This window comes from Mercenaria mercenaria, chromosome 4, assembly GCF_021730395.1.
Source record: "Mercenaria mercenaria strain notata chromosome 4, MADL_Memer_1, whole genome shotgun sequence".
Taxonomy (NCBI): domain Eukaryota; kingdom Metazoa; phylum Mollusca; class Bivalvia; order Venerida; family Veneridae; genus Mercenaria; species Mercenaria mercenaria.
Window position 1 is genome coordinate 72,375,077 of NC_069364.1, and position 26,276 is coordinate 72,401,352.

The 26,276-nt window shown below is 35.5% G+C and overlaps 1 protein-coding gene across 2 annotated transcripts in view; it reads right to left on the reverse strand.

The window, feature by feature from the left end:
• Positions 1-707: 707 nt before the first annotated feature.
• The window catches only part of LOC123552123 (low density lipoprotein receptor adapter protein 1-like), a 30,709-nt gene continuing 5,140 nt past the window's right edge, over positions 708-26,276 (reverse strand). Inside the window, exons 2-9 of one of the 2 annotated variants that reach the window (XM_045341520.2) lie at positions 22,259-22,416; positions 20,309-20,421; positions 19,544-19,658; positions 17,591-17,686; positions 17,181-17,280; positions 16,474-16,556; positions 15,528-15,616; positions 708-14,307 (exon numbers count right to left, since the gene is read on the reverse strand). In XM_045341520.2, coding sequence (XP_045197455.2) covers positions 14,148-14,307; positions 15,528-15,616; positions 16,474-16,556; positions 17,181-17,280; positions 17,591-17,686; positions 19,544-19,658; positions 20,309-20,421; positions 22,259-22,416 — 914 coding nt within the window. In that variant the 3' untranslated portion in view covers positions 708-14,147. Of the gene's footprint in view, positions 14,308-15,527; positions 15,617-16,473; positions 16,557-17,180; positions 17,284-17,590; positions 17,687-19,543; positions 19,659-20,308; positions 20,422-22,258; positions 22,417-26,276 lie in introns of both variants that reach the window. The other variant, XM_045341519.2, reaches the window with a different exon arrangement.

The window sequence follows — 26,276 nt, forward strand, 5'->3', positions numbered from 1 at the left end:
CCGAATCTTTAAACCGACTTTCAGTGACTATCAATGTGACCTACTGACCTACTTTATTGTTTTCTAAGCTACAGCAAAAGGATTTGGACCACCTGTAATATTTTTTTACAGATTCCAAAAGTAATCTTGCATAATCTTTACCTTGACCCACTCTCCTAATTTTCTTGTTTTTAAAGCTTAAGCTAAGAAATTTGTTCAAGCAAACAACTCTACTCAGGTGAGCAATATAGGACCATCTGTACATACCAATTCTTGTCATAGTTCTTGTATATAATATTGTATATGACAGTTATTGCAGATGACATAGTTATTGTATATAAGGGGCACCTTTGGTCTTCCTCCACCATAAAAAGCTAGAAAAATCATCATGTGACCTAAATAGGGTCATTGTGACACTAAACCCATCAAAAAAACATTAAAAATATTGAACAGGAGACTATTTTATTTACTTTGTTGGGTTTAAAGTGGCACCTACACAATTATAGGTCATATGGTGACTTTACAGCTTTGATGGTGGAGGAAGACCCCAGGTGCCCCTCCGTGCATTATTTCATCACGGCAGGCACCTGGGTAGAACCTTCCGTAAGCCCCGAGTGAGGCTCGAACCCACATCGATGAGGAGCAAGTGATTTGAAGAACAGGAGACTACAGCAAAATCAACTGTACACGAAGCCCTTCCAAGGATAAATGTAATAACAAAGTCTAAATAAACCTGTATTTTTTATTGCAGAAAGTAGAAAATCATGCAGACATGACTGTACTTTATTTCAAATAAACAACATAATTGACAATAAACTGTGATATAAAACAGCAATAATTCAAGCCAAAGTGTACACTATCGATAAACTGAGAACAGTACACACAAGAACACTTACAGGAAGCTGTTAATAACATTGCATATTTAAACACAACCCTCCTCTCCAACAGGCAAGGGAATTTAAAGCACCATATTGCATACATGGAATACAATAATGCAGAGAGATGTGCTAAATATTCTTAAATAAAAAGCTACACATTTGAATCAGAAGATGAAGATTAGAGAGACTGGAGGTAATTTGTTACACTCATCACTTTAAAAACATGTGCCAGAATTCACAGCTAGAAAGTACAGGCTGGCCAACCCTTGTGACATTTAGATACCATACACACTGAGAAAATGTCCCAATTCGGGTAATATCTTGCCTATATTTTCCTTATTACTTGACAGATTTTAATAAGATAAAGAGCGTCCAGGACAGCAAAATGAGTGGTGTTTTCTGCTCAAAGTGTCTGCAGCCCAACTGCGAAAGTATGTTCCACGAAAAATCAACTGTGCCAAGTGTTTAAAGAAATTACTGAATACAGAAGGCAGACGTTTTGTGCAGAGGAAAGCACTTGTTTTGCTGTCTTCAACTCGCTTTATCTTATGAAAATCTGTCAAGTAATAAGGAAAATATAGGCAAAATGTTACCTGAATCGGGACATTTTCTGTTTGTACTGTAACCAAAAGTCACGTGGGTTTGCCACCCCCAGAAGTTTTGTAACAAACCAGAATTAGAAGACCACAGAGAAGCTTACAGCTCTATCCTGCCCTTACATGTTAATCAAAATCAATAGAGAATTTCCACACCTGCTAAAACAGTAATGTTTTAAATAACAGGTTATGTACCTGCTATAACTGGCGAAATAACCCAAGAAAAACTAAACTTAATATGACAGACTATTTACTTGAATTCTAAATTTTATTAAAATCTGTTTTTATTTTCATCAAAGCCTTTTTTTATCAACATGACCCCATAAACAGTATCTAAATGGCATCAAAAGAATCGGTGTACTCCTAGCCAACAAAATTGGATGACAGTAAAATGTAGAACTATGTTGTAAAATTAAAAGGCATAATAAAACTGATCCTTCCTGGTCATGAAAATGAACATATTTACAGGTATATGTAATAATCCTGTCAAGTAAGATTAATAACACCACAGGTATTGGTGGGAGTCGCACTCGCCACCATTTGCACACTGCAATATAAGATGTGGACAGCAAGTTAAACTGGGCAAATTTGGCAATAAAAATCAGATGCAATTATTCAATTTGTATCTTCTCAGTTCTAGCCTAAAAACAAGAATAATTTACATCCACAGGTGAAAAAAAGAAAATGGTGGTAAAACCCTATTTTTTATCAGATAAAAGTAAATAAGATGTATGTTAATTCTGAGTAATGCAGGTCATTTCACTGGATACTTTTATATTTAGTAGACACTGAAACTACATCCTATGAAGTATCAACTGACAGCAAAATGCAGAAACTGGATGGGATTTAGTAATAGAGGTAAAAAGTAAAAAGAAATTCACTGAACTTTTATACCTGGGTATTTTAAATCATCACCTATCATTGTTTCAAGGCACATTTAACAAAGACAAACCGCTGTGATGTCGTTAAATAATGTACACAACCAATGCAAAAATTGATGATGTCCATACCACTCCAGGCATGCATTTAACAAAATACACTGATTCTGGTGCCCCAATGATTCAGGTAACTAGATGATACAGGATCTTTCAGTAACAGTAAACTGAAATCTTAAGTCTTATTTCTATTTATTCCTCATGGAGCCTAAATGCTCACCCACTTCATGCTTGTAACCTTGTCAGGCAAACAGCAAAAAAGATGTATTTCAAACTAAATCTATTTTAGAATTTGTCTGGCCATGTGGTCATCATAACAGGTGTTAACCAATATACCCCATTTTATGTAAAAAAAAAATCAAAAACAATCTTGAAAATGTATGAGAAAATCCCCAACAACAATTCCCCTTCTAAAACTGACAAATATGGACAAAACTCTCCTCTGACTTCTTATTTATTTATTTGTTTGGATTTTACGGCGCACCAACACAGTATAGGTTATATGGCGCCAAACAGGACTACAAATTTTGGTTCCACATCTCATTTACATCGAAACAAGAGGGCCATAATGGCCCTATATCGCTCACCTGTTATCACTGCACTTGAGGACAAGAAGGTCCTCAGTAAAATATCAAAATCCAAAGGACAGGAACAACAAAGAGAAGAAATTTAACCAAAAAGAAAAAAAAATTCTTACAAGGTATAGATATGTCAAAATACACCTAAAAATTGGAGGTACCATCCATGTTGTACCACAGAAAAGTGGTCTCAGTTTTTCCCTACAGCCAATAATAAAAAAGTTACTTAAATAAAGCTATTTATAGTAACATAAAAGGGAAGTAATTAAAAAAACAAGAGCTGTCTCCATAGGATGACATATGCCCCCGATGGCACTTTGAATGAGTAGTTATGGCCGATGTTAGAGTTTAGGACCTTTGACCTACGGAGCTGGGTCTTGCGCGCGACACGTCGTCTTACTGTGCCACACATTCATGCGTAGTTATTTTAAAATCCATGCATGAATGACAAAGATATGGACCGGACACACCCATCAATGCACTATAATGAAAAATGACCTTAAACGTCTAAGTGTGACTTTGACCTTTGAGCTACGGACCTGGGTCTTGCGCGCGACACGTCGTCTTACTGTGGTACACATTCATGCCAAGTTATTTGAAAATCCATCCATGGTTGACAAAGATATGGACCGGACACGCCCATCAATGCACTATCCATTAATGTCTAAGTGTGACCTTGACCTTTGAGCTACGGACCTGGGTCTTGCGTGCGACACGTCGTCTTACTGTGGTACACATTTATGCCAAGTTATCTGAAAATCCATCCATCGATGACAAAGATATGGACCGGACACGCCCATCAATGCACTATCCTTTAATGTCTAAGTGTGACCTTGACCTTTGAGCTACGGACCTGGGTCTTGCACGCAACATGTCGTCTTACTGTGGTACACATTCATGCCAAGTTATTTGAAAATCCATCCATCGATGACAAAGATATGGACCGGACACGCCCATCAATGCACTCTCCTTTAATGTCTAAGTGTGACCTTGACCTTTGAGCTACGGACCTGGGTCTTGCGCGCGACATGTCGTCTTACTGTGGTTCACATTCATGCCAAGTTATTTGAAAATCCATCCATCGATGACAAAGATATGGACCGGACACGAAAATTGAGGACAGACTGACAGACCGACAGACCGACAGACGGTTCAAAAACTATATGCCTCCCTTCGGGGGCATAATAAATATTGTAAGTGAACAAAAGAAGGATCTGCCAAATAAATCTGTTGACATAAATGAAATTTCAGATCAGTATCTCCATTAGTTATGGAGATATACCCATTTTAATTTGAAATAAAGGGAGGTAATTTGACATAAAACCAGTCCATAGTTATCTACCCTGATTGTCTCTGTCCGACTTATAACAATAATGAAATTTCAAATAAGTCCTATAAGTACTCACTGATATAAATCCATTTTGATTACAATCAGGGGAGGTAATCAGATATAAAATAACTCTGGAACCTACGATTGGATCTGATTTGTCATGGAATCCAAGATTTATTGTTGTTGAAGATATTTTGGAAGTTTGTATCAAATAAAACCATAAATGAAGTCTCTATATGGCTGCAAAAGCCAAAATAGCCAATTTTGGACCTTTAAGGGGCCATAACTCTGGAACCCATGATGGAATCTGGAGAGTTGAAGAAAGGAAGCCAGATCTGGTGGTGATACAAGTTGTGTGCAAGTCTGGTTAAAATCAAATCATAAATGAAGCTGCTATTGTGCAGACAAGGTCAAAAGAGCTAATTTTGGCCCTTTCTTAACTCTTGAACCCATTGTGGGATCTGGCAGGATCATGAGAGGAACCGAGATCTTATGGTGACACAAGTTTTGTGCAAGTTTGATTAAATTCAAATCATAAAGGAAGCTGCTATTGTGCAGACAAGGTCAAAATAGCTAATTCTGGCCCTTTAAGGGGCCATAACTCTGGAACCCATAACGGAATCTGGCCAGTTCAAGAAAGGAACCGTGACCTTATGGTGATACAAGTTGTGTGCAAGTTTGTTTAAAATAAAATCATAAATGAAACCACTATCGTGCAGACAAGGAATTGTTGACGGACGGACGCACGGACGGACGAAGGGTGATCACAAAAGCTCACCTTGTCACTATGTGACAGGTGAGCTAATAAAAACTTGAGGTATGGAATCAAAATTTGCATACCTCTGACTTCTTAAATAATAACTTTAAAATTAAGCTAAAATCAATATTAATCAAAAAAAAAATTTTGAAGGTAATAATTACCCATCCACAGTAGCTTGAAAATATGAATAGGTTTGCACATAAAATCAAAAAATAGTTTTGTCCAACCTTGTCAAATTGAACAGAGGGAGGGATGTATTTTTTCTTCTTTTTTTTCATATCTTAACACTGAGGTAATTTAAACAGATAGTGATTTGTTAAAAGTTCTTTCCAAAGTATCCCTCATTAAGAAACAAAAGAGAGTCGTTTAAATGTGGTCAATAAAATCAAGGTTTTAGTGACAGCGAGGGTTTTCTCTGAAATTCTTTATATATCAGCTGTAAAATATGGCAAGTTTGGTTTTATGACATATGTCTGCAGCAGTTTCACTTTTATACTTTCAAAAAATATATATCTACTGATTTTGACACTACGGTTTTGCTTACTGGTGAAAATCCTTTAGAAAGATGTACATTTGTATACACATGTTATATGAAAATAATTAATACATTTGAAATTAATTAATACATTTGTACCTGATTAGTTAGCATGGAACAAAAACAGGAACACGGTAAATACAGGAATTTTATACTATAAAAGAACACAGTCCAAAAGCAGAGTGATCAACATTCATCTGTGCTAGCCAATTTTTAAAATGCTTTAAAAAGTGGGATTTTAGTGCTTAATAACTTGTAAAAGTCGTAAACAGTTATTTTTAACCCTTATCATGCTGAACACGACTGATTCTGCCTTTGCGACCAGTGTAGATCATGATCTGCACCGTTCGCCATTCAGTCGGTATCTTTTTTGGTAAGCATCCCTTTTAACACTTAATGGTACTGTCTAAACTGAAAGATGGAAAAGTTCATTATAGAAATTTAGCAGGGTAAAGGTTAATACTGAATCGCGAGCTGAATAGCTTCAACATCAACAAGAGCTCGTCGAACACGAAATGCCCCCCTTGATGCAATCAGTAATTGCACAAGGAACAGAAATTGTATGCTCACTGTAAACAAAAGTTCTACCATTCTGGTTTAATCTGACCTTGACCTTTAACCTATTAACCTAACAAGAGATTACAGATTGATCTTGGAGCCATCCACTGAGCCATTTTTGAATGTTCCAAATTTCAAGACTAGCTCAAGGTCAAAATCAAGGTCAAATTTCATTTAGGTACAAAACAATGTGTATGTGGTCCAAATTTGAAAGCTGTGGCTTGAGAAATGTGAAAGCAGGTCACTAGATCAATTTCAAGGTAAAGTTAATTTTGGTAGACAGAACTATGCATATGCTTCAAATTTGGAGGCTGTAGCTTGAGAAATGTTAAAGTAGGTAATAGATAAAAATCAATGTAAAATTTCAATTCAGAACACAAAAATATGCATGCAGTCCAAATTTGAAGCCTGTACCTTCAAAAATCTGAAAGTAGGTCACTAGGTCAATCTCAAGATCAAAGTTCATTTCGGTACACAAAACTATGCATGTGGTTCAAATTTGAAGGCTGTAGCTTGAGAAATGTGAAAGTAGGTCACTAGGTCAAAATCAAGGTTAAATTTTATTTCGGAACACAAAACTATGCAAGTGGTCCAAATTTGAAGCCTATACCTTCAGAAATATGAAAGTAGGTCACTAGGTCAATCTCAAGATCAAAGTTCATTTCAGTACACAATACTACGCTTGTGGTTCAAATTTGAAGGCTGTAGCTTGAGAAATGTAGAAGTAGGTCACTAGGTCAAAATCAAGGTCAAATTTTTTTTGGAACAAAAACTATGCATGTGGTCCAAATTTGAAGCCTGTACCTTCAAAAATGTGAAAGTAGGTCACTAGGTCAATAACAAGGTCAAAGTTTTTTTCAGTACACAAACCTATGCATGTGGTCCAAATTTGAAGGCTGTAGGTACAGAAATGTGAAAGTAAGTAGGTCACTAGGATTTGGAGGCTGTAGGTACAGAAATGTGAAAGTAGGTCACTAGGTCAAGATCAAGTTCAACTCATGTCACGGTTCATCTTGCCACTCAAAACTATACATGTGGTCCAAATTTGAATGATGTAAGTTATGGACATGAAGATTTTCCCTATATAAGTCTATATGAACCATTTGACCTCTGAGGCAGGGCCATATTTGACCCGAGAGGGATAACTTGAACAAACTTGGTAGAGAACCACTAAATGATGGTACATTACAAAATGCCAAAGCCTTAGACTTTGTGGTTTGGACAAGAAGATTTTCAAAGTTTTTCCCTATATGAGTATATGTAAACCATGTGACCCCCAGGGCGGAGCCATATTTGACCCTAGGGGAATAATTTCAATAATCTTAGTAGAGGATCACTAGATGATGTCATAGACAAAATATCAAAGCCCTAGGCCATGTGGTTTTGGACAACAGGTTTTTCGAAGTTTTTTCCTATATAAGTCTATATAAACCATGTGACCCTAGGCCTGGGGCCTGGGGCCATATTTGACCCCAGGGAAATAATCTGAACAGTCTTGGTAGAGGACCACTAGATTTTGCTACATACCAAATATCAAAGCCCTAAGCCCTATGGTTTTGGACAAGAAGATCAGAAAACATTTAATTGTTCCTGGCCAATGTGACCTTGACCTTTGACCTAATGACCTCAAAATCTATAGGGGTCATCTGCTGGTCATGGCCAACCTAACTATCAATTTTCCTGACACTAGGCCCAAGCGTTCTTGAGTTATTGCCTGGAAACCATTTTACTGTTCCTGGTCACTGTGACCTTGACCTTTGACATACTGACCTCAAAATCAATAGGGGTCACCTGCTGGTCATGACCAACCTCCCTATCAACTTTCGTGACCCTAGGCCTAAGCGTTCTTGAGTTATCATCCGGAAACTGTTTTACTGTTCAGGGTCACTGTGACCTTGACCTTTAATATACTGACCTCAAAATCAATAGGGGTCATCTGCTGGTCATTAACAACCTCCCTATCAACTTTCATGATCCTAGGCCCAAGAGTTCTTGAGTTATCATCTGGAAACCGTTTTAATATTCAGGGTCACTGTGACCTTGACCTTTGACATACAGACCTCAAAATCAATAGGGGTCATCTGCTGGTGATGACCAACCTCCCTATCAACTTTCATGATCCTAGGCCCAAGCGTTCTTGAGTTATCATCTGGAAACGGATAGGTCTACATTCCGACCGACCGACAGACCGACCGACCGACATTTGCAAAACAATATACTCCTCCTTTTTCAAAGGGGGGCATAATTAACAATGCAAACAATATATGACTTAGTAGGCAATGGATGTTCTAGTTTGCTGATAATGGTAGACCACTTCTCAGCATTGTACGGCATCCTGCATTATACGTAAGTTACATGGAACACGAAGTTAAACATGAAATAACACAAATATATCATGTATAGTATAAAATTAACATTTCAGAGCTTAATATGTTATACGTAGGCCTGGAAAACTAGTTGTCAAATAAAACATGGTAGAATGATCTGACACCATTCTTTCTGCATGACCAATCTAAACTTCTTCATTTTTAATTTCTTACAACCATTTTTTACATCTTAAAAATATTTCCATATGAAAAAAATCACAAAACACTGATTTCCCTTTTTATTTCCATTTAAAAACTGGCTCAAAAAAGGTCAGCTTTTTACATTATAATATAGAGATACAGATCAGTACTTAGATTTCCAAATACAGGGAAAAAACTGATGTTCCATAGATACCAGTGTATAATGTGCAGTTTATTTTACAGCCCCCCCCACATTTTGGGTGCATATTATCAACAGGATTAAATGACATTCCAACTTGGAAATGATTTTTCACCATACAGGTAAAGAGAAACTACTCTCCGCGTTAGAACTGTCTAGGCTAAAACCTAAGATTGCCATTATGTTCCTAAATTGACGATAGCGATTTATTCTAAAACCAAATCAATTTTATGTAGATCTATTGTACTCTGAAGGACTGGGTATTATTTTCTTATCAAAATGTGAACAACAAAACTGGCCTTCCCACTAAGTGCTGATCATTCCCACCTGTTTGATCTTTAACAGATCACAACAAAAGACAGTCAAACCTTGTGTTATTGGTTTTATTTTAGAAGCTCCTGTAAACTCAAATGTCTATTTTCATTATGTAGAAATAGCACTAAACTGAAATTCTTTTGAGAGTCATCATTGGTAATGTAACTTGCTGATCGGCAATGGCACTGAATGTTTTGTAAGCTTCCAAACTTAATATGTTTATGAAGACTTCTACTTCTGAAGGTAAATTTGATCACCAAATTTTACATGCCTACACATTTTATTTTCTTTCCTTTAGATCGACCAAAACTGTTTTTTATTCAAAACTTAAGGCTCGATTTAGGGGTGCACAATAAACATGGTGCCAATTACATGTGAGGAACTACAGTAAGTAATTAGGAAGATCGTTTTCAGATAAAAATATAGTTGTAAGTCTGGTTGCTAAAGTATTCAGTGACATGGGTGCAAAATTTGGTTTAAGAAATGAAATGATCTTAATGACTAGGGCACACATTAGATTCAAAGTAAACCAAAACATATGTGTAATTTCCATCCAAACATACTGAGATCAAAACCAAATAAAAGAAACAAGTTCTAAGAAATACTGAGATTTACAGTTCTAAAGAGATTCTTATGATTTATATCAATACAATGTGTTATTTTCAGCAAGTTAAATAACTATTCCTGCATTAAGGTAAACATGTAAGTCCTGTTCTATAATACATTCTTATTGAACTTTTTAAAGGCACATTACTCCATGATGTTGTTACTGATCACAAAATGAATATCAATTACATCATTTCACTTCAATGCAAAAATGTACATATTCCCTAGTTAAGACCATTTTGCAATTTTAGTTTGTACAACAACAAAGTTTTTAAATCAGTTTAAGTGTTCAACACAATTTTGACACTGAGAGCAAAACAGTTCTACATGAAACAGATTTAACCAGTTTTAGTTTGTTTTGATTATTTCAAAAGTTGAGTATACTTTCAATTTCATGAACAGAACTGAACAGAAATTTCATTAAAAACTTGCACAAAGTACATCGTCATATAAATAAAATAAAGAAAATTTTCAGTTTTTTTCACCTAACTGTGGATCAGTGGCTTTAATGTTCAATGTATACCAAACATTGAATGTAAAGTACTTGCAAGAAATCAAAATAGTTCCCAATAATTTTAAACTCTCAAGACAAAACATAACTAAAGCTATCACTAAATCCATAACCCCCACTATGATATTATCAAAGCTGCTTAAATGCAAAAAGGGGAAATAATTTTGTCAAAACAAGTCTGCTATGTAAACTTGACTTATGATCCTTACAACCTGTCTAAAGTCCCTGTGCAGTAACTTCATTGGTTTAAAAAAGGTTTATAGAAAACATCAATTATTCACAATTTTCTCGGTAAAAAAGGAAAATATCTTTTTCAAAATAAGTCAGAGTTATGGAACTTATGTGTAAACTTACATTATGACCTAATATTCTCATGTCGATTTTTTTAAATTTTGCAAGTGGGGGCCAGAATTAATTTTGTCAAAACAAGTCTCGAGTTATTTGACCTGGCATGTGAATTTATCTTAATATGACCCTTAAAACCTGATACACAGTCCAACTTCGATCGCTTGAAATCCACGGGACCAGAAAACAAGAGGACCATGATGGTCCTGAATCGCTCACCTGACATCGTTTTTTCTATTATTTGACATAGTGACCTAGTTTTTGAGCTCATGTGACCCAGTTTTGAACCTGACCTATATATCATCAAGATAAAAATTCTGACCAATTTTCATGAAGATCCATTGAAAAATATGGCCTCTAGAGAGGTCACAAGGTTTTTCATTATTTGACCTACTGACCTAGTTATTCATGGCATGTGACCCAGTTTCGAACTTGGCCTAGATATCATCAAGATGAAGATTCTGACCAATTGTCATGAAGATCCATTGATAAGTTTGGCCTCTAGAGAGGACACAAGGTTTTTCTAATTTTAGACCTACTGACCTAGTTTTTGACCACAGTTGACCTAGTTTCAAACTTGACCTATATATCATCAAGATGAACATTCAGACCAACTTTCATACAGATCCCATGAAAAATATGGCCTCTAGAGAGGTCACAAAGTTTTTCTATTATTTGATCTACTGACCTAGTTATTAATGGCATGTGACCCAGTTTCGAACTTGACCTAGATATCATCAAGGTGAACATTCTGACCAATTTTCATGAAGATCCATTCGAAAGTATGGCCTCTAGAGAGGTCACAAGGTTTTTCTATTTTTAGACCTACTGACATAGTTTTTGACCAGAGTTGACCCAGTTTCAAACTTAATCTAGATATCATCAAGATGAACATTCAGACCAACTTTCATACAGATTCCTTGAAAAATATGGCCTCTAGAGAGGTCACAAGGTTTTTTTATCATTTGACCTACTGACCTAGTTATTGAAGGCACGTGACCCAGTTTCGAACTTGACCTAGATATCATCAAAGTAAACATTCTGACCAATTTCCATGAAGATCCATCCAAAAGTATGGCCTTTAGGGAGGTCACAAGGTTTTTCTATTTTTAGACCTACTGACCTAGTTTTTGACCGCAGTTGACCCAGTTTCACATTTGACCTAGATATCATCAAGATGAATATTCGGACCAACTTTCATACAGATCCCATGAGAATATGGTCTCTAGAGAGGTCACAAGGTTTTTCTATTATTTGACCTACTGACCTAGTTATTGATGGCACATGACCCACTTTCAAACTTGACCTAGATATCATCAAGGTGAACACTCAGACCCATTTTTATGAAGATCCATTCAAAAGTATGGCCTCTAGAGAGGTCACAAGGTTTTTCTATTTTTAGACCTACTGACCTAGTTTTTGACCGCAGCTGACCCACTTTCGAACTTGACCTAGATATCATCAAGATAAACAATCAAACTAATTTTCATACAGATCCCATTAAAAATATGGCCTCTAGAGAGGTCACAAGGTTTTTCTATTATTTGACCTACTGACCTAGTTTTTGATGGCACATGACCCAGTTTCGAACTTGACCTAGATATCATCAAGGTGAACATTCTGACCAATTTTCATGAAGATCTTATGAAAAATATGGCCTCTAGAGAGGTCACAAGGTTTTTCTATTTTTAGACCTACTGACCTAGTTTTTGACCACACCTGACCCAGTTTCGAACATGACCTAGATATCATTAAGGTGAACATTCTGGCCAACTTTCATAAAGATCCCATGAAAAATGTGACCTCTAGAGTGGTCACAAGCAAAAGTTTACGGACGGACTGACGGACGGACGCACAGACGACGGACGCCGCGTGATCACAAAAGCTCACCTTGTCACTTTGTGACAGGTGAGCTTAAAATATTCAAGTTCTCAGGAGTTCGAACCATCGAGCAATGTTCATTATATAGGGATTTTGCCAGGACCTGCCAATGAGTTCGAACGAAGGGTGTTTTTTTAATTATCTGAGTTCGAGCGAATAGAGTTCAAGCGAATAAAGTTCGATCTTATGTATGGGCTCAAGAGAATGAACAAGACAGGACATGGACGGACGGAACAAAGTGATTCCTATATACTAGTAGTACCCAACATCACAAAACTAAGTTTGGAGGGGATATAACTAACAAATGCAAAATGAAACAAGAATGCCGTTAACAAAATACCTTATAATAATTCTTTATCTATAATATCACATTGAGTATATCATTAATACCCTTTATACTATTTAAATTTATCTGGCTACAACTACACCTTTCTATTCATTATATATACATATACCTTCCACAGGATCTGAATAACAATGATTAAAATCATATTTTCCGGTACAGCCCCAAGATCAAGAATAATAAATCAAATTTTTCTACATAAAAATTCCCAAAGTGTTTTTATTTTCTGTATTTATTATCAAAATGCATTACATAAATAAAACACAAATAAGAACCCAACAGAACATTACAGCTTACGAGAAAATATTTGTGACACAAATATACAAGTTTTGAAAAAAAAAAACATGTTTCACAATCAATATTGATTATGAAACAGGAAACTGTAACATAGTGAAGTCAACCTCCTAAGGACGTATTTGCAAACAACATTTGGACTTCTTATTTGGAAACCTGGGAGCCGAGGGCCTTGAATTTGCCTGCAACACTGTGACTTATTATGGAAAAACACTAACAACAAACCCCTATGGCAAAAATATGGACTGGACAGGACTTGACAGTGAATCTCGGCTATACATTCAGATTTGAACATCTATTTTGGAAATGTATTGAATCAAAAATTTTCTTATTCAATTTTTTATTGGAAGTTTGGAGCTTTGAACACATGTCTTGCATATAACAAAATGCATCATAGCATTTATGTCAAGTAATCTTAAATTCCTTGAAGTACAAGTTACAGACCTATCCAATATGGACCCATTAAGTGTAACCTGACCTATGGGGTAAACTCCTATGTCACGCATTCGTGCAAAGTAAAATTACTTGATGGATGACAAGAGTTGTGTATATACCTGTCATGAAACAGACCCAGTTAACATAGAACCTCTACATGTGACCATGTCCTTCAAGCTAACAGCCAAAATAATGTGAGCATCACACTGTATCATAACAGGAAACACTTGTGCCGAACAGCACCAAAATCCCTTGGTGACTGGCAGTGTTATGGACATACAGTGACAGATGGATGAATGGATGGTAGCAGTTCATTCTATGTCCACTTACGTTTTTTCTTTGAAAAAGGCGGGACAAAAAGAAACGTATATCATTCTGCCCTGGTGTAGACAAAATTAGATCTCCATACAGCATAACAACCATCCTTCATAATGCCTTGTAGCTAAACAGTAATTTCAACAAAGATCTTAAAAGTACATTTATCGATTAGGCTTCAAACCTTACAGATCTATAGAACCACTAAATGTTTTTACATCTAACAATTACTATCTGAAAGCACTAGCTAGATATTCATAAGATCTTCTAATGATTTTGTCCGAGAAAAAGCTTCAAAACATTTTTTGCCATCAAGGTAATCTGCAACATTTTCATCGAGGTCTTCTTGACGTAAATCTGTTGAAAAGGATGGAAAAGACTGTTTTCTGCTTCTGTTTTCTGCTAATCTGTAACCAACAACCAGAGTTATGTTAACAGTGTTAAAATTTATCACTTATTTTCAAACTCTGTAGATTTGAAAATTTATCAAAGATCTATGAAAATATATTGGTTTATGCAAAGGCATGGAAACATTAAAAATTCTGATAATATTTCCATTTTTACGTCAAGTACAATGATTTTAATATTTTAATGTAACCTATGTAATGTTTATATAACCACAACTATCTCCCTCTTCTATTTCCTGAAGTTAGGACAAAGAAGATTCTTTTGAAGTCTGCCTTTTCAAAACTACTGCATATCCATAAAAGAATTATCAAAATATTTACACTGACATTAAGTAAAATGAAATGAAAAATCCGAGCAAATACAGTCTAGACTGTCTAAGCGACACACTGAATTAAAAGGCTCTGTGTCTTAAATGATATGTGTTTCCTCCCAACAAAATGAAATTTTCTTTAAAAAATTAGCTGAATTAAACAATGTCCTGACTGACACGACAAGCAACTATATTTTTCCTATCCAGAAACGTCTGTTTGACTGCATTATTTGATCGTGCTCATCTTCATCAGCAGTTTTGACAATATGGTGGACCAAAATCGGAAAATAATTGTTTTAACTTTAAAAGAGAATATTCTAAACAACAGGAAGACTGATCAAAGCATTCCCAATTACAAAATCATGATGTTGGTTTAGGGCAGTAAGACAAATATCTAACTGTTACCAAAACAAACGAACCTTGTAAGATTTTTTCCAATCTTGGACTGTTCGACATTTCTGATCAACAGATTATTAGTATGTGTCATCTCTCAATAATCTCAACAATATCTTAATATTACATTTCTTACAATATGTCTTTGTCCCCTTAGTTTGTATCTAACACCTCCACAGAGGCCCAGGTCACAGCAAACAGAGGATAATGATAATTTTTATACATCCTCTTAACATATCAAATCAAATTAGCAGTATTTTCATCGAGTTTTAACATTTTTATGATGAGAATTATATTTAATCATAGTTTGACAGAATATTCATCACATTGCATTAAGTATTTACTCCTCTCTTGATACAAAATACACTGGTATACTTCATTTAAGTGTAAAGCTATTCAAATTTTAAGACTGTTTAAGACTTCATGTCATTGTGAACTTTTCCTCCACACAACTTAACATATAACAGTCTTGACTGTACAGTGAAGATGGCCTGTAATGTTGCAATAAAAACTTACTGAGAAAAACAGTCATCCAAGTTATCATTATCTACTTCACAGAGATTAAAACTAACTTGGTTATCTTCTGCTGACTCATCAAATGTTTGCTGAAAAACAAGAACAAAGTTTTATACTTTCATCTAATGTAAAATTTCCTTCCAGTATATCAATGTTCAGACCATTGAAAAACTCACATGTGTAAGTTCAGAGATGTTTCAATAAAAATGTTGACACAGGACAACAGATTGTGGACACTGAACATCCATTGATACTAATACTTGTAGCTGTTCCTGAACAATCTTTAGCTTCAGATTGAAACCAAAGAATTCTTTCCCAAGAAATAAATTTGCTGGCCAAAACCAGAAAATATCTTTCCAACAAAATTCATGATTATACAGTAAATCTTATTGACCAATCACAATAATGTGTGCACATTTTCTTACTGATCAGTCATCACAATTTTCACCTGTTGCTGCGTGTACCATTGCTTACTGACCTGTCATTATTATTTTCATCTATTGCTGTGTGTACATTTTCTGAAAAATGACAATTTCTAACACAACTGTGCCCACAAATCATCAGACATAACATTTTCCCTGACATCTACCTAATGCAGCACCTCTCCCTGACAGTTTTATTGAATATTTTACATAAGTAATTTTTGTGCATAATTATTATATATAATCTGAAAACATGTCCACATCATCTTAAACAGGTGGATTCATTTTTGTGATATATATTTAAAACCATTAATAAAATGAACTTTAGAATCTCCATCTCAACCATCCCTAACACAGCCTTTAAGAAAACTGACACTGACTGTCAGATAAAATCAAATTTCCCACTATTTTCCTAATTTTAAAATTCCTCTCATAATTTTTGAAATTTGCGGACAGATCCCTGACCTTGAATTCTTTTTATTTCCCCGACATGTCCCTAAGCCTGTATAAATGTAAAAGCATACCCAGCCTTGTCTAGGACTAGATGATTGAACATTGGTATATAGTGTTCTGGCACTCTCTGGTTTAGGTAGACGAGGGTGAGTCTCTGAAAACAGACAAGTCAACCCAATATTACAGCAATACTTCCCCTGTAATACATCACTACACAGTGACTGAATCAAAAAATATAATAATCTAGAAATATTCCAAAATAAACTTAAATTCCTCCGCATATCTTTACTTTCAAAACTTCACATAAGTAGCTGTTTACAGAAAATGATAGAAATTGCATTTTCTATACAAGGTGAGTCACTTCAAATTAAGTATATACATGTTTACATTTGCTGTTAATCAAAAAAATACTGTTATGGATACATAATGTGAATACTGATGAACAATGATCCTATCATATTATAGTATATATTTCTTTTTTTGTTTTGTTTTGTCTGGTATGGAGTCACAACAACACAATCTTATACAAGTCTTTCAAGTTATAATGTTGCTTTAAGACTCGAAGTTCCCCTTTGGACATCATACCAAGTAGGAGCTGGCAGCTAGATAGAACCTCCTTATTAAAGCCAGCTAGAATGCTTCCTAACAGGACAGAAACCTTCAAACTAAACTGGCAGGTTATTTAAAGTCAGCCACCTTAGCAATACTACCTTTTTTGTCAATGGTATATAAGTTTTTGTGTGTGTACTTCTACAGTTTGCCAGTCGTAGATACTGACCTGAGAGTAGGTTTATTTGTGGCGCTGACTGGATCTTCCTAGGAGGTACTGGTGGTACTTGAGTATGTTCTACCATTGCATGGTTCTCATCACGTACATTCTGCTACAGATATAAACACTTTCAGGTTCAAGTTTCAAACAGAAGATCTAACACTGTTTATGTCATCAAAGCTACTTAGCTAACTAATGCCTTAAAGCTCAGACATATAAATTATAAAACTTAAAAAGTATTTTAATTTAGGTAATGCATGTCATTTAAGGTTATTCCCTAGTATACAGGTAAATGCAGAGGAAAATCTCAAATAATAGCTATTTTCTCTTACAAACAGACAACTGATTTTCCTGAGCTGAACTACTCATATGTAAATGCTCAAGCAGACAACTAACAAATAGTGATGACTACAACTTACTGTATTTTGCTGGGAATTTTTCAAATTCTTTGCTTTTTCCCACTGATCTTTAGCCAGGTTAAATGCCTGTGATACAGATATCGTTACAGCCTGGGCCTGAAAATTCACACACACAAAAATCAATATCAGTATTTTAAACAAGAGGGCCATGATGGCCATAAATCGCTCATCTGAGTCCCATTGCTTAAGTCTTATAATGATAGTTGTTTAAATCTATTTTGAAATCAGGCCAGTGGTTTGTAAGATTATCAAAGTTTTCTATACAGATATATTGGGAAAATCAGCCCTGTCCAACCCCAATCTAACATTCTTTATCTAAGCCCTAGACATTCAGGTTCTGGAGAAGAAGATATAGCCATATAGGGAAAATAAGCCCAGCCCCCTGGTGGCCATAGTCATTTGTGCAGGGGCATAGGAACAGGGGGGCATGCCCCCCCCCCCCCCCGCACACACACACCTAATCCTGGCCAAAATTGACAAATTTTCTAAAATTTACACTAAATATTTACAAAAATTCTGGCTGTACACCCTTCCCCCCCCCCCCCCCCCCCCCCCCCCCCCCCCCGCCAATAATTACGAAAATGTAGGCTGTGCCCCTCAATCTGAAAATGCTTCCTACAGGCCTGATGTGTGTCATTATTATTCAGGGTCCTCAGCTAATTATAATTAAACAACTATGAAATATGATTTAAAAAAATTTGAACATTTTTCCTTTATAAGTCCAAGTAACATCAAGTGACCCCCAGGGCGGGGTTTTAATAGCCCCTGGGTCATGATTTGAAAAATCTTGGTAAAGGTTGGTTCACTAGACGATTCCACATGCAAAATATGTAAGCTTTGTGCCTCGCAGTTTCAGAGAAGAAGTCTTTTCATGTTTTTCCTATAGAGCTCTATGTAAAATCAAGGGACCACGGGACGGGTCAATACTGACCCTGGGATCATAATTTGAACACTCTTGGTAGAAGTCCATTAGACAATGCAACATGCCAAATATTTAAGCTCTAGGCCTTCAGGTTTCAGAGATTTTTGAAAGTTACAATATATCCATATAGGGAAAATAAACCCGACCCCCTGGCAGCAATTTTTTTTGCCGAAATAGAAATGTTTAAGCAATTTTAGTAGAGGGTCACCTAGACATCATTTCTACAAAATATATTTGAAATCCAGCAGACAGTTTCTGAGAAGAAGATTCTTAAAGATTTTCCTTTCGGTTCCCATGGCAACCACAGTTCTGCATTGATTTTAATTCTTTGGGCAATTTTAAAAGGGAACCACCCAAGGATCATTCCTGTAAAGTTTGGTGTAAATCTGCCCAGTGGTTTTGAAGAAGAAGATTTTTGAAAATTTACAATATAGCCATATAAGGAAAATAAGCCCCGTCCCCTTGCGACTATGTTTTTTACTGAAACAGAACGGCTTGAGCAATTTTGAAGATTTTCCATTTGGTTACCATGGCAATCACCCAATGAAAATTCCTGTGAAGTTTGGTGTAAATTTGCCCAGTAATTTTGAAGAAGAAGATTTTTTAGTAATTGTTGATGGACGGACTCTGGACATCAAGCGGTCACAAAAGATCATATTGAGCCTGAGCTAATAACTTATCTGCTAAAGGGTATGGTATAAAATTAACAGTATTGATATAAAGTTTGAACCTTGTATCTTGTGTACTATGCATTATATTTTGATTCATAACAAATGTACTGTTATTTGAAGTCAGCTTCTAACATTTTAGATCTAGAGAAAAAGGATGTACTTGCATTTTACAACTTGTACTGACTTAAGAGCCACTTATACATTGTGTAAGATATTTTCAAATAATTGAGTAATGATATTTAATTAATGCAATCTTACCACAGCATCATAACAATGTTTAAGAGCTTACTTCCCAAGGTGAAATGGAGGTGAAGAGGGAATACAATGATATACTACTAGTATACTTAACCCTATACTTACAATTTTCTCTTTTGCACAATAAAAGGCGTGGCATTCCATCGTCTCATTGATACTATTTCTGGCAATAAATGCAAACAGTTTATCATGATTCCTGTCTGCAGTACAGAATGATATTCTGAAAATATACATTGTGTACAATCAAAATGAAATATTATAGATACAAGGACGCTAATCAAATAACAGTAGAAAATAATTCTAAATGAGGAAATGTCATGTATACTGTGTACTGTAGATCTATGTAATCATAACAATTTCACTTTCAAATACCAAAACTTCAAATAGGTCTCTGATAGAAAATTTAAACAGGTAAATATCCTTACAGAAACTTTTGGCTCTCCCTTACAGCCGAAATGCAAAGATTAATAACACAATCAAAATATCAACTTCAGAAATAGTTTCAGGGTTTTACAGTAAAAGTTCAAGGCCGCAAGGGATGAGCAAACAGCACAAGATATCCAGAGTTTTAAGTGATCCAAACACCGAAAATTTAACCCTTACCCTGCTAAATTTTCAATTTGAACAGTACCATTAACTGTTAAAAGGGGTGCCTATCAAATAGATACTGACCGAATAGCAAACAGTGCAGATCATGATCAGACTGCATGGATGTGCAGGCTGATCATGATCTACACTGGTCGCAAAGACAGGAACAGTCCTGTCCAGCATAATAAGGGTTAAGAGAAATGGCTGGGAACCATGTAACATGATTAAGCCAGCCAGGGTGCTCAAGCCTTCAATGCTATAGTGAGCCGTGTTTTAATTTACCTGTAAATGGAGACATCCATAAGGAGTTGTTTACTATCCATATCAGTCACCTTGATCCCACTGGGAGACACTTTCAAATTTACTTTGTTTAATTTTCTTCCTTGTGTTCTAGCCTGTAAAATTATAGATTCATTTTTCATAACAAAGAATAGTCATTTTATTTTAGTATGCAAAACTACGAATGAATCATGAATCTTGAAACTGAAATGACATAACAAGAGGGTCATGAAGGCCCTGTATCGCTCACCTGACCTACTGACCTAAAGATCATCAAGATTAACATTCTGACCAAGTTTCATTAAGATATGGTCATAAATGTGGCCTCTAAAGTGTTAACTAGCTTTTCCTTTGATTTGACCTGGTGACCTAGTTTTTGACCCCCACATGACCCAGATTTGAACTTGACCAAAAGATCATCAAGATTAACATTCTGACCAAGTTTCATTAAGATACGGTCATAAATGTGGCCTCTAAAGTGTTAACAAGCTTTTCCTTTGATTTGACCTAGTGACCTAGTTTATGAAACCACCTGACCCAGATTTGATCTTGACCTATAGATCATCAAGATTAACATTTTGACCAAGTTTCATTAAGATATGATCATAAACGTGGCCTCTAGAGTGTTATCTAGCTTTTCCTTTGATTTGACCAAGTGACCTAGTTTTTGACCCTACATGACCCAGATTCAAACTGGACCTTGAGATCATCAAGATTGATATTCTGACCAAGTTTCATGACGATACAGTCATAAATGTGGCCTCTACAGTGTTTACAAGCTTTTCCTTTGATTTGACCTGGTGACCTAGTTTTTGACCCCAGATGACCCAATATCGAAACTGTCCAAGATTTTATTGAGGGTAACATTCTCACCAAGTTTCATTAAGATTGGGTCAAAACTGTGACCTCTAGAGTGTTAACATGCTTTTCCTTTGATCTGACCTGGTGAGCTAGTTTTTGATCCCTGATGATCCAATATCGAACTCGTCCAAGATTTTATTGAGGGTAACATTCTCACCAAGTTTCATTAAGATTGGGCCAAAATTGTGACCTCTAGAGTGTTAACAAGCTTTTCCTTTGATTTGACCTGGTGACCTAGTTTTTGACCCCAGATGACCCAATATCAAACTCGTCCAAGATTTTTATAAGGGTAACATTCTGACCAAGTTTCATTAAGATTAGGCCAAAACTGTGACCTCTAGAGTGTTAACAGTCAAATTGTTGACGACGGACGGACGACTGACGACGAAGGACACAGGGCGATCACAAAAGCTCACCTTGAGCACTTTGTGCTCAGGTGAGCTAAAAAGCACTCAAACAAAAGGGCATTGACATTTTAAATTACTATACTGTATACATTCATGTACACAGTACAAAATACTAGCAAATTATTTCTGCGTTTTTATCTTATTCAGGTTACTAAAAGTCCTATTCAGCCTTATACAGTGTTGTCTCAAAAACAGTATAACATTAGAAAGTGCGAGACATTAATATATTAATGCAATTGTTTTTCAGGACAGCACATTCCCTTACTTACCCAATCTGACTAAAGTACATCTCCTATATTACGCTACGCATAGGATCTGAAAACGACCTATTCATTGCCTCGTTCTGACGGCTCTTTCACTAGCCAATCAGAGCCTAGCTTACAACATCTTGCAAATCTACATGTAGCATTGACTTTTGATATTTACAATTTTTATGTCGTGATGTATCAGACAGCCGGTCAGCTCAGTCGGTAGGCCACTTGCTTTGTAAGCGAGGGGTCCCGAGTTCGAGTCCTGGAATAACCGCATATTTTTCTTATCCTTTGACAATCGAACAAGTCGTCTGATAGGATAACATAAAAATAGCAATAATGGAAATCCAAAATATACAGGAGACGAATGTGAATAGGTCGTTCTCAGATCTTCGTTTAGAAGATCAAGTACTTTAGTCAGATTGCTTACTTACCATATCAACAATTCTTTGAACAGCCCTAGAACTGACCCCCTCTCCATAACTTTCCCCGTGTGGCAACTCATCTAAAAGTGTTGAGCCAAGATACTTCAGGTAAAATGCAACACCCTCTGTGACAGCTTCTCTGTTGACATCCCAGCCTTCACCAAGCTCTGTAAGAATTTTATTCTTTTTTTTTTCAAACATTTTCCAAAGTTTGCAATATTTCCACTAGTGTCTTTGTGTAATATAGCAACTGTAAGGGTCTGTTATATTTTGTTTAAGTTACTGTTACACTATATGTACATGAACTTTTGATGAATAACTGAGGTAAGACTTGCCTACAATGGAATTTTACAGGGAAATCCAAGTGACAATGTGAAATCCTGTGTTGTGAACTGATCTTTACAAGTATAGATTCACTTACCTTATAAACTAACTGGTGTGAACTGATTAGAGCTGAACATTTTATACATGAAAACCACAATAACATTGTGAAATACTTACCTTTTTGACAGTAATTTGTCAGTCTTCTCAGATTTCATTGTTAAACACCAGAAATTCCATCAACTACCATTATTATAATATTTATATGCAATTCGTTGATCATTTTCTTATTTATTTTTCTTGCTGCATTTCAATAGTATTTAGATTTAGTCTGTGCTCATAAATTGCTGGTTACCGGACCCCTAGCCACTTCCAACTTAATTTTGTCTGTCTCTGTCAGTGTCATATACGTGATGGCAACTATCAGGTCATAAAATAAGACATCCCAATAAGCTGAATGATTAAGGCTATATGTTCAATGTTGTGCAATTGTCCAAAATACTAAAGAAAAGCATTAGTTTATTGTTAATTTATTTTATCCTTCAATCCCACGAAAACATGAAATTGATAAAAGATTTCATTTATTACTATGCATAAATGGCTAATTACTATTAATAATATTTATTAAGTTTGCAGCTGTGGTTTTTTTTGTGATTTACTTCTGCTTCCCATCATTTGCGATGTATTTTAAACCACGAAAAAAAAAAGAAAGAGAGCTTTTTTTTTTTTAAATCATTACCCAATTTTAATAAATAAATGAAAGTTTCCTCTCTGTGTTTATCATTTTAAGTATTGATATTGATTACCGGACCTCTAGATCATTCTCAGCCATTGAACAGAATTAATTTGGTATTTTGGAATGTGATTTCTGACTTGCCAAAAGCGACACATCTCCAACAGAACTGCAACATATCGCACAGGATTTCTGGGGTATCATAATATTACTTTCAATGGCGCAGAATGCAACTGAAAGACTAAGGGGAAAATAAAATTGTAAATATCGTATGTAGCAGATGCCACTGGCGGTTGTTAATAGCCTTATTTTACGTATTTAGTTATACTTGTTAGTGATGGCTAGTGAATTTGACCTGTGCTCCGCTGACAGTCATATTTTAGTTGATGTTCTTGTACTGTTTTGTTGTGCCATATTTTATCTACCTGGGAATTACAGCAGGAAGGCATTCGTTTCCTGATATTTCATGAACAGGAAGGGCTAGAGACTTGTGCTTGGTCTCATTTTGTACCGAAATACATGTATGAATACTATGATTATGAAGTAGTGACAGTTTGTGTAGTTTTCTGGAGAATTTATTTCACAACTGTGTGGGAAGTGAACCCATTGCTCACAGGTTCAAACCTCTGGAGTCTGACCTTGTGTAGATGGTATATCATTTGAATGGGGCTCATATTTCACATATTTTTCATTTTGGATTGGATTGCCGGGTCATAATTTTTTTATATCCCAGGTATCCGGATGCCTAGCCTGCCTTCTAGCAGGAGGTTTTCAAGTACTGCTCAGGAGATTTTCTAGCCGTCCAGCAATTGATTTCTTAATGAATAAGTAATTATTTTATATAGTTTTAAATAACTGTTATTTACTTAAGATATCAATAATTATCTGTAAACAAAATATTGTGTGAATACATACCAAAGTATATTTTTCATCGTCCTGAATAAATTATCGATAAAACGAATGAGATCGTGTTTGTATACAAATCTGTTGATATTCTATCTTTAGAAATGATAAAAGTTAAAACATTGATTGCCGAACGTCCATGTTATTTTGTAAAAAGTGATGTTTTTCTAATGGCCTAAACTTTAATTCTTAAAACACAAATTTATAAATATTTTTTTGATGAATGGAAAATAAATATTTTTTTGATGAATGGAAACCTTATAAAACAAGCAATTCATTAATTAATTCTGACTATTATTTCAAAATAAAATGGATTTATTATAAACACTTAACAGATTTAAATTCATTTTAAAAAAAAAAAAATTTGAATTCTAAAATATGAAAATTGTTAGTATTTAAAAACTGTTTTAATTTTGAAAATCCAGTGAAAAAGTTTTTAAAATTTAAAAATTCCGATCCCATAAAAACACTGTTTTGCCTGCCACCAGATGAACAGATTTTAATGAGTGACGTCACGGCGATCTCTCCATTAATGATTTCGGCAACCTTTCATTTTATCGGCTGAATAATGCAGTGATTTATTCGATACGATTAAAAGTACATCTTTAGTATGTATTCACACAAATTTTTGTTTGCAGGGAAGTATTGATATCTTTAGTAAACTAGAGATGCTTTTGAGAAAAGCGCATGTCTCCCACAACTGCCCCTATGAAAAATGTCTAGTTTCTTTAGATGGTTTAGACAAGTGGATCCAATTATATGGTCTGGATGAGTGGATCCAATCAGTAATTCAAGGGCCATAAATCAAAAGTGCCTGGGCGGATTTGGCTAGTTATCGAACTTGGCTAAGGTCTTATGGCCAAATTTGTTCAAGTTTGGTGAAGATCGGATGAGTAATGTTGGATTTAGAGAGCCGACAAGAGTAAAAAGGCGGATTTTTCGGTAATTCAAGGGCCGTAACTCCAAAATGCCTAGACCGATTTGGCTAGTTATCAAACCTGGCCGAGGTCTCATGGTCAAACACATTTTGTTCAAGTTTGGTGAAGATCGGATGAGAAATGTTCGACTTAGAGTGCGGACAAGAGTAAAACTGCCAATTTTTCAATAATTCAAGGGCCGTAACTCCAATGTTCGACTAAGAGTGCGGACAAGCTTTGTGCCAGACAGACAGACAGACACACAGACTGGAGTAAATCAATATGTCTCCCACACCACTGTGTGGTGGGAGACATTATTACAAGTATCACTACTTATTCATTAGAAAATCTATTACTGGACGGCTAGAATGCATCCCGAGGATTTTCTAGCCATCCTGAAACTGGACGACTAGAACGCAGGCTAGGCATCCAGTTACCGGATGGCTTGACACTTCTTTACAGAAAGTCTGTAACATCAAAATCCTAGACTTGCACATCATCAGCATTTTTTTTACCAAATTATTCAGCAAAGTTTGGCCCAATTACCTCAAAATGGTATGGTTTTTCCCTTCTTGATGCGTAAAATTCCCCTTCGAAAATATAAAAAAAATTGCCAATCAATTGAATCATTAGGATTATAGTCAAAACGTACCCAAACCAAAATGTACCCAAAAATAAAAAGTCAAAATGTACCCACAAAAAGTCAAAATGTACCCAGAAATGTGACAGAAGTCAAAATGTACCCCTATAAAAATGATCATTTATTTTGATTTAATTATCAAAGTAATGCATTTTAATGGAAAATAGCATGTATATAACTGAATTTTCTTTCATTCATTGTTAATTAACAGGTAATTATTAGGCCTATCAAACATGCTACCTACTTTCCAAGGTGTCAATAACATTGAGATAAGCCAATAATTGAGATAAGCTAATTACTGAACCTTTCATCTTTTACATTTTAATCAAACTGTTTATCCGTTTTTAATGCCGCGAAGTTGTACCCAATTTACACACAGCTACTAATTACGTAACAGAGGCAGATCTGGTCTGGAAAAAGAAGTTAGCAAATCCTAGAGTTGTAACACTTTTATTAACTCTTCAATTCCGAGCATAAAATGGTTATATAATACAATATACAATACAAAGATGT